This window comes from Marmota marmota, unplaced genomic scaffold, assembly GCF_001458135.2.
Source record: "Marmota marmota marmota unplaced genomic scaffold, marMar, whole genome shotgun sequence".
Taxonomy (NCBI): Eukaryota; Metazoa; Chordata; class Mammalia; order Rodentia; family Sciuridae; genus Marmota; species Marmota marmota.
The window spans coordinates 1,325,007-1,334,691 of NW_026000196.1; the positions used below are offsets into that span (position 1 = coordinate 1,325,007).

A 9,685-nucleotide genomic window follows, 5' to 3' on the forward strand; every position below is an offset into this window, starting at 1 on the left:
AAGGGAAATTGCATGGAAATGGAAGGAGACCCTCATTGTTATACAAAATTACAAACAAGAGGAAGTGAGGGGAAAGGGAAAAAAAACAAGGGGGAGAAATGAATTACAGTAGATGGGGTAGAGAGAGAAAAGGGGAGGGGAGGGGAGGGGAGAGGAGGGGGGATAGTAGAGGATAGGAAAGGCAGCAGAATACAACAGACACTAGTATGGCAATATGTAAATCAGTGGATATGTAGCCGATGTGATTCTGCAATCTGTATACGGGGTAAAAATGGGAGTTCATAACCCACTTGAATCAAAGTGTGAAATATGATATGTCAAGAACTATGTAATGTTTTGAACAACCAACAATAAAAGTTAAAAATAAAATAAAATAAAATAAAGGAATTAAACCTACTCTTTAAGACAATTGAATCAACTATTCCAGCAATATTTATGGAGTAATTTAGACTATAATAATTATAACATGCTAAATGTCTGTATTTCTGCTTCTGATTTTTTTTCTTATTACTTTGATTTGTCAGTAAATAATTCCTGCACTATGCTATACTGTTTTGATTGTTTAGCTTTCTGACATATTTTTAAGATTTTGGTCACACAACTTCATTTGTATTTTTCCTTCAAATTTTTGTTTAATTGATCTCTTCATTGTTTTTCTTCCTTAAGTTTTGTGATTATTTTGTCAAATACTTAAAGCAATACATTGAGACTTTTACTGGAATTGCATTAAACTTGTAAATTAATGCTAGAACTCATAATCTTCCTAATATTAAATCTTCTCATATCTCCTTATAGAACTTTTATATTTTATAGTCCAATATTACAGTTTTCTTTATCTCAGAATTATTGCCAACTTTATTCATAGAGGTCTATATGTGTTGTGTTATTATTGTGTGTTTAAATATGATTTTATTTACTTTTAAAGCATATTTTTTAAACATAGCTATTTCTATAAAAATGTGATTTTTGTGTGTGTGTGTTTTGCAATTCCCTACATTACCATCTTATTTATCCTCAGAGTTTTTCACTTCATCTTTTTGGGTTTGATGTGTCTGATTCAGTGAACTGGGAGAGAACAAACAGAGCTATCTTGGAATGTAGCAAAGAAGCATGGGGATTATTCCTGTCTTGCTGGGGACAGACCAGGTCTTCTTGCTTTGCCCTGCTATGCAAGTCTCCCCAGTTGCACATTGTGGGGACTGGCACCCACCAGACTATTTCTAGACTGTGGATTGATGACTGATCCTGCATCCTTGACCTCTTTTCCATGTGCAATTACTTACTTTCAATTTTCTTTATCCTCATTTCCCAGGGAATGAAGATGACCACAAAGTTACAGGCAAGACGAGCAAATTTCCGCCAGAGCTAAAAAGGAGACGGCAGGATTAGAGAACTTCCTGTAGCACTAGGGTCCTAGCTGGAGGAGGGACTCCCAGACATACCCTTTGATACATTTAATGATGGCTTCATAGGCCATTAAGCAGCTCTAGGACCAAAGTAGCACTCTTGTCTTTCTCTGTGCTTCTGACCAGATGAGTGGACAACTGCTTTGGGCTCTAAGCTGTGGTGTCTGGGTTGAGGTGCATACTCTTTAAGGATGTAGCTCCTCTTGTTTATAGCATTCCTGATGCACGGACGAAGGTCAGACTTCGAATGATGTCTAAAGGCACCACGTGAACCTGCCATGGACCTAAGGTAGCTCTGGGAGTGGGGACCAGGAATCCATACAGCTAACACAATCACCAAGTGACCACACCTGTTTTTCTGTTTAAGGCCCAAGAGTTTAGAGCCTACTATGAAAATGAGCCACACCCAATATGTGTTTTGTATCTTGAGCAGGGTTAGTTTCCCCAGGCTGAAGCTGTCAGGAATAAGGTCTAGAAATTTATCTTGTGGATTTAAGATGCAATTGTTAAAAGTTTGAAAAAAAATTTTTTTTTCTCAAAGAAGAATGAAGCAAAACGTGTCCTGACACTGGCTGTGCTCTTGGACAAAGTTGGCAGGTTGTGCATTTTAACACACAAACAATCTGGGTTTGTGTTGGAAGCAAATGATATCATTGCACAAAGAAGGGTTACAAATGTGATTACCACATTCTGAACTGTAAGACAGCACACGGTCCTGATACAGACATGTATGATAATGTCATTCTGGATGTGTCTGCTAAGGCCAGACGGCTGCTTGGAAATGAAAATCTGAATTTTATCAGAAGCTGGAATTGTTCATCTTCTGCTCATGATTCCAGAGCCAACTCAAATAGGGCCACTCCCATGAAGCTGTCACACAGATTTTCTGTAGCCAAAAATAAATTTGTCCTGTCTATAAACTCCCTAGTCTGTCTTATAACATTCATCATGCCCTACCTTGCATTACCTCTATTTGGTTTGTATGGTTTATCTCCTCAAGCACAAAGAACAAAAACAAGGTTTTCTGATCTCTGTCCCCAATAGTGTTCAGAGTCAGGAGCTCTCAGACATCTTTTGGCAAGAAGTCTGGGGTTAGAAAATGTTTGGGTCTGTGTCCTGCTTTAAAATATAAAGTCTAGCCAGGTGCATGCCTGTAATCTTAGTGGTTCAGGAGGCTGAGGCAGGAGGACCTCAACAAAAACGAGATGCTAAGTAACTGAGACCCTGTCTCTAAATAAAATACAAAATAGGGCTAGAGACATGGCTCAGTGGCAGAGTGCTCCTAGTTCAATCCTTGGTACCCCCCAAATATGTATATATGTATGTATGTTGTGTATGTGTGTGTGTGTATACACACACACACACACACACACACACACACACTCAGGTGTGGCAAGCCAGAGACCTGAGTTCTAGCTCCACTTCCTCATTTCTCTTACTCTGTGCTGCTGGGGAAGTCATTCTCTTTCTTTGGGATGCTGCTGGCTCATTTGTATAAGGAGCAGTAGAAATCAATCAGTGGCTTTGCTTGTGAAATTGCTTGAGAATTTCAGTGCATGAAATCTGCAAAAGCAGGGCAGCTTTTGTATATAATTTTTCAGACATGTAAATTTATGATCATCTTTAATTTAAATTTTATTAAGACTGTGTTGTTTCAGAGAATTTAATGAGAGTATATTTATCAATTTTTCTGTTAAAATAAACTTTTTAAAAATGCAATACTTAACATTGATGCATATGAGACCAATAAATTATTGCATTGTGTGAGACAATATTTATGAAAAAGACTTTTGGAAAATAATTTTTTAATATTTACCAAGAGCCGAAAAAAAAGGGATTATAGTCTTTTCTACAGGGATCCCTTAAGAAAAAAAATTTAAAAAGAGGAAAAACTGTATGCAAAGATGGTCTTTGCAGAGTTATTAATAATAATGAAAAGTAGAACCAATTTAAATGTCTACTAGTAGGCAAATGATTAATTAAACTAACATATACTTATCTGATGGAATATTAAACAGTCATTAAAAACGGTTAAGTCTAACAAGAACCATAAGCAACATAGGTAAACTTTAAAGTACTAAGTGGAAAAAGTAGCAAAACAAAAATGTGTGTAAGTTACAATTACTCTGAGGTGAAAAGGACATATTTATGCAATGATTGACATATGAGATTTTTAAAAATATACTATATTAGGGGTGGGGGCCATGGAAGTGATTTTTTTTGTTTGTTTTCTAAAAAGATACATGAAATATCTTTATAAACATATGATTTTTAAGGTATACTAAAGTTTAGTTTAAATAATTGCTTGGGACTGCTTGGGGAAAATAACAATCAAAACCTTTCACACTATATTATAAAGTGAGAGCTGGAATATGCCTCTCTCATTGGGAGGGATTCAGTGATACAACTGTACACAACAAACAATACCTACCTGTGTGGATGGGGTTAGGTCAGAATGGACACTAGATTATTCTCACAAGGAAGTCATCTTTTCCTGATGATCTTAGCTTATCATGGTCACACAATTAGTAAGTGATGGCATCTGGGACTAAAATCGAATTTGGGGGAATTCAGATTTTCTGGCTCATCATCCTGCCCTACACAACCTATGTCCAATGGCAAGTGCAGCCTCCTAGCCTTGGAGACCCCAGGAAGGAATGGCTGTGCCCATGTGCCTGTGCTTTACCTCTGCACCTGCTGCTTGGTAGCCTCGGGTCCTGGTCAGCCTCCCTTCAAATTTCAGCACAATCTCCTTTGCTCGTCTGAGAAAAGGGAAATGAGAGTGAGCACAATTTTATCACCCAGTTTTTGAAAAATATGTGAAGATGTAATAGAAATGGATACCAAACCTGCAGGGTAGGATGCTGTGGGAGGGTGGAGTTAAACTAATATTTCATTTCCTGACTTTTGTTAACCAGAAAACTCCTTCCAATTGTTTTTCTTTAGCACTTAAATAGATGAATTAACCTAAAATGATGAATTCATGCCCAAATTAGTTAAATTAAATTTCTTAAAGTCCTTCTCTGATTCAGGAGTTTGGCTGGGAATCACTAGCTTTGGAAATCTGTAGCAGGGTGGAGTATCTTGGCTTCTTCAACCTATCAACCTTTCTCTTTCAGTCAAGTCTTTAGAAGTGATAATCAGACCTGGCTTCAGAGAACTGGCTTCAAGAAAAGGGTGGTGTTTGGTTAATGAGAGGAAAATGTTCTGTTTAGATAGCCAAGAGCAACCTGAATCATTCCAATCAAACTATTGACACATTATTGATCATTTTGTTGAGCTGGTGTGATTTCTCAATTTAAATGTTTGAGTCATAAAAACATAATGAATTCCTTGGAATAGCTGCTTAAGTTCACAATTAAATGAGCAAAAGGATTAGAAAAGAAATGTTAGTGCTGTAGGACAGACTGAATATTTCCCCTCAAAGCAACTTAGATATATGTGACTCCAATGCAGAGATCCTCCTTATCTGGCTGTCAACTACCCTTTGCTTGATTGCACTCAGTGATAAAGAACTTAGTTCTTCAGAATCAGCCAGTTTGCCAGTTTGACAAGTTTACTCATTGGGGTGTTCTTTTGTGTGTCTTCCAACAACCTCCCAGTAACACCCACCAGTTGTGAGTCCTCCCTTAGGAGACACATGTAACTAGCCAGCTCCCTTTTCCATATCCAAGGTGACTCTCCAAAACATGACCTAATCTGAGTACTGGGTTTTGGCGTCTGCCTTCTCAATGCAATGTCCTCATTATCATAGCTGATCCAAGGGACTGGCTTCATTCTGGTCAAAATAAGAAGAGCAGATAAGGGTGAGGTTGATGTCCTACTCCACACCATGACCATATTGGGGGTCATCTTCAATACAGTTGCATGCTAAATACATCTAGATGATGAGAACCCATCCAAGTTGAATAATAATTTATTTTGTGTATTTATTTATGATGTTTTTCCTGCAAACATTTGCTGTATACTTGTTTTGGATCAAGTGCAGTAGAATACATGTATAAAGCATAGTCAATGTCCTGGAAGAGTGTGTCACTTAGAAAGGATGAAAGATCTAACTATACAATGACTGAGAAAGAGTGGGATAGCATGTTCTCTTTTGGGGGGAGGGTGATCAGGTGCAGAGGTGGCAAGGAGGGGTGGATCTGACCTAGGCTGGGTCATAGAACTATGTTGATCCCAGCCATCTGACCACTCATTTCCCTTCAGGGGAAATAGGAGTGTGCCATGTCCTCTGAGACAGTGGCTTTTTATCTGTGTTAGATGATGCACCCTTAATTCTCACGCAGTCAGGGATCAGTGCTTTTTGTAGCTTCCACTCAAGTGCTGGGATAAGCCTCAGCAGGTCCCATTAGTGAGGTGTTGCTCCAGTAGCTTCTTAAGGTGATGGAAAGGAGATGTGTGTGGCAGGGGATGAGAGATGGAAGTGCTCAGAGGGCAAGCTGCCTTACCTTTGGCTGATGCATGGCTGGCAGTAGCCTGCTCGGAGCTCTTGCTGAGTCATGCAGCCAAGCATCATGGTGGAAGGCCTGGTTTTATCTTTTGTTTCTGAAGTGCCTTGACAATAAAGCAATACTTTTCTCTGTTCTGGCCTTAAGGTTAAAAAAGCTTAGTTTCCTATTATATAGGTAACAATTAGTCATCATTTCTAATTGATTTTTTTTTTAAAGTTTTAGTGAAACATATGCTCTTTTTATTTTTTAAATTAATTTCTCCCAATGATCACTTTGATAAAATTCCTGTTTCAATACCATGGAACCCTGGACTTGATGTCAGAAGAAAATCTTGTTTAAAGCTTAATTCTAGCACTCAGAAGCCATGCATAGGTTGATTGGTCTTTTAACATCTCCGAGTGTCAGTCTTCTGAGCTGGAAAGTGAACATAGGGCTATCCTTACCTCCAAGAGTAGAAATGATGAGAGCTGCAAAAGGAGAGTTAATTGGAACCTTCTCAGGGTGAAAACTATGGATGACTAACTGTTGCAGCCACCTGAGGGGCAGGTTAGTCCAACTGGAAGAACAGTGCGTTGAATGGAATCCTGAGGAAAGAGTGATTTATTTGATGGGAAAGTGTAAGCTCCATAGATGGTAGGTATGGAGAGAAAGGAATTTCTGGTTGGCATCTAGAAAATGGCATTAAAGAGCAAGGTGTGACAGTGGGGTTCTGTCCACACAGTGGTTGCCTGATGGCCAGGGTGGTGACTGCTTTGGTACGAGGGTGCTCTGCTAGTTCACAGTAGCTCATTGGCATAGGTGATGGAGGCCATCCTACTAATTCCCCTTGCTAGGATCCCTGGCATCAGCATAAGCAGTCATCAGTCACTCTTACTGCCTACCTGATACAGTATAAATCCTTCAAGGGACTGCTGTCAGTGGTCTCAAACTTGAGTTTGTGCAAGAATCAACTTGAATGCATGTTTAAAATACCAGGGAAGGTAGAGGTGTAGCTCAGTTGAGCATTGACTATCCTGTGAGAAGCTCTAGTTCTGAGTGAAAGCGCTAGTTCTAGCAGTGGAAGATGAAGGGAGAGGAAGAAGTGGAAAAGGAAAGGAGAAAGGAGAAGAACAAGAGAAAGAGGAGTTGGAGGAGGTGGCTGCCAAAAACTCGAGGGCCTTCCCCCACAGTTTGGTTCAATAGGTCTGAGGGCAGCCAGGGTCTTTTGAGTTTTAAATAGTACTCTGAGAACTTAGCAGTTGACATTTTTGGGATTATTTCTTATTATTTCATTCCTTGTTAACACTTCAACTTTACTGATGTTTGGAGAAACTAAGAAAAGTTCCCAATATCCAATGACTAGAGATTGACAGATAGTATTTGAATTCAGGACATCTGTCTTTGAATCCTTAGCACTTAACTATTATACAGACACACTTTGTAAAATGACTCTTAAGTATTATAATCTGGCTTCCCATGGAGATTATTCCCCCTCTAGAGGAAGTAATAGCAAGGAAACTAAAATGAACATTTCTTTTCATTCTGACTTTTACCTGTCTCCTATAAGTTTGGAGACAATATTAAAACCTACTGTTGGAGTAGAGGTAGAAGACCAAAAACTTTCCACCAACACACACACAAATGACACATATATATACACCATATAGACACCCTTCCCCCCAACACATACACTAGCTATATGGACCAGGCAGACCCCTCAGACACCTCTGTGATTTCTCTGGGTCAGGTCAAGAGCCACCAGGGCACCTTTCTCATGTGGATCTGTCTCTTTGTTTCCATGGGCAGGGACTGGAGGCTTATTGGAAAGCATATTTACAGTAATTAGTAACTGCTGTTGAGGACCTTACCTCAGTGCTTTTAGCTTTTGTCCCATGGTCCAGGGCCTGCAGCGAATATTTGCCATGAGATCTTTCTGGAACTGTATATTCTGGAAGATTTGTTCCGGATCATTGCTGTCCCCTGTTTCATCAGCATTAAAGCTGTCATCCAAGTTACTGAATGGATCAGGGCATTAAGGAGGAAATCTGATTAGTAGAATTGCTTCCAGTGAAGATCATCTTTCCTGGGGAAAGTTCAGCATCTGACTGCCCCAGGGTTAACTGTATGAAGTGTGTGTGTAAGGATCCATGAAGGTGGAGAGAGAATTTGGCAGTGTTAGCAGCCCACTTAAACACATTTCTTAGATTCTAATACTTCTGAGGTCAGTGAAAGAGAAAAATTTCTCAGGATGAAATATAATATTGGAAAAAATAGAAGGGAGACCAATGGAGGAGAGAAAGCTAATAGGGTAGAGAAGAGGGGAGGGAAAGAGGAGGTACTGGGGAATAAGCTTGATCAAATTATTTTATGTGCATGTAGAAATATGTCATAATAAATCTCACTATTATGTATAATTATAATGAGGATAAAAACCATCAGAAGACACAAAAGGAAGCAAGAGGAGACTTATTTATATGATGCAATTCCTGAATAGCAGCAATTTTGGTAGACAAAACAATTTTTTAATAGGATCATTGAAATAATTTTGGAGATTTCTCCTTAGCTCCCAATTCTGCAGATGAAATATATAAATGTCAAACTTCAGTCACCCAAAGACCCTTCTCTGCCCTTCCACTTTGATTTATTTTAAACCTGAGATAACAGAGGCAGCATTTTCTATGAACAAGAAATTAGCTAAATGAGTGTATATGAGCAAAACATGTCAGGGAAATGGTTACTCTCTAGAAGAACAATATTTGATGTGTAGTGAGGTTCATTTCCAGTAATAATTGATATGCTAATCCTAATGCAATCTTTTCAGGAGATGAAGATTCTTCTGTAGCTGTTAGAAAATGTTTTCTTTATTATTTTCATTCATATTGTTTCTGCTTACTCAATAGAGAATTTCCTCCAATTTCTCTAAAGTAAGTGGAGGTCATAATACTTAACAAAATATTCATTATAAATATTTAACAAACTCAAATAGCACTTCCACCCACTTCTAACTATTCAGAAGCCTTTTCCAAGAGACACCTTATTTATTGTGACAGATGTATTATCTGCTTTCTCTCAACGTTGCTGATTGAGTAAACAGAGAACAAAGACAAAGCACATTTATGGAACTGGCAGCAATAAAGCCAGTCTGGGATACAGGTTTTGGGAGTCTGATCCCCTCATCGAGAACCAGCAGCTTAGAACCATCTCTCCCTGTTTCCTTGGCTCATGTTGCCATCTTAGTTGTATGAAACCTGTAGGAATAAGTTTCTGAGTTTGTTTTGAAGAACCAAGCATGACCGAGAGAGTTGTTGTCCCTGGCTTAGGTGACACAAACATGCATCCCTTTCTCACACACCTGCCTCTTCTGCCCAGGTGATGAAGGGGACCTACTCACCTGAGCAGCAGGGACTCCTGGTAGAGGTAGTGCTGGCTGGCATTTCTCCTGATGCTTCTGTAGCGCTGGGTTGCCCTTGAGGCTTTCATGGGAACAGACCTGCTGCCTGTGATCCCTGATGTCAGCCAGGGAGCTAGGAAGCTGGCAGGCAAGGGTCTGTTGCAACTGGAGGTTTCTAAACAGGAACTGCAGAGTTGCTCTGTCCTCCCCTTCTCAGGAGCAGGATTGCCTGCCTGCAACTGGCGCTGGGAGCAGGGGAGAAGCCAGAGGCTGATCTTGCATATATAATGTTAAGGTGGCCGGAGAAGCACTGATTGGCTGGAGTCTGGGCAGCCCAAGGTGGGAAGCTTGGCCAGGTGATCTAGGGATGACTTGCACTGCCGATGGAACCCAGCCATAGCCCCTTGTACTCAAGGTTTTATGGTTTGCAAAACACTCTACATCTATTACCTTGG

At 39.7% G+C, this 9,685-nt stretch overlaps 1 protein-coding gene across 1 annotated transcript in view; it reads right to left on the reverse strand.

Annotated features, from left to right (window-relative positions):
- Tmc3 (transmembrane channel like 3) overlaps nucleotides 1-9,399 on the reverse strand; it is a 39,124-nt gene extending 29,725 nt beyond the window's left edge. Inside the window, exons 1-4 of the mRNA XM_015493177.2 lie at nucleotides 9,231-9,399; nucleotides 7,708-7,854; nucleotides 4,093-4,168; nucleotides 1,284-1,365 (exon numbers count right to left, since the gene is read on the reverse strand). Coding sequence (XP_015348663.1) covers nucleotides 1,284-1,365; nucleotides 4,093-4,168; nucleotides 7,708-7,854; nucleotides 9,231-9,319 — 394 coding nt within the window. The 5' untranslated portion in view covers nucleotides 9,320-9,399. The remainder of the gene's footprint in view (nucleotides 1-1,283; nucleotides 1,366-4,092; nucleotides 4,169-7,707; nucleotides 7,855-9,230) is intronic.
- Between the last annotated feature and the right edge of the window lie 286 nt (nucleotides 9,400-9,685).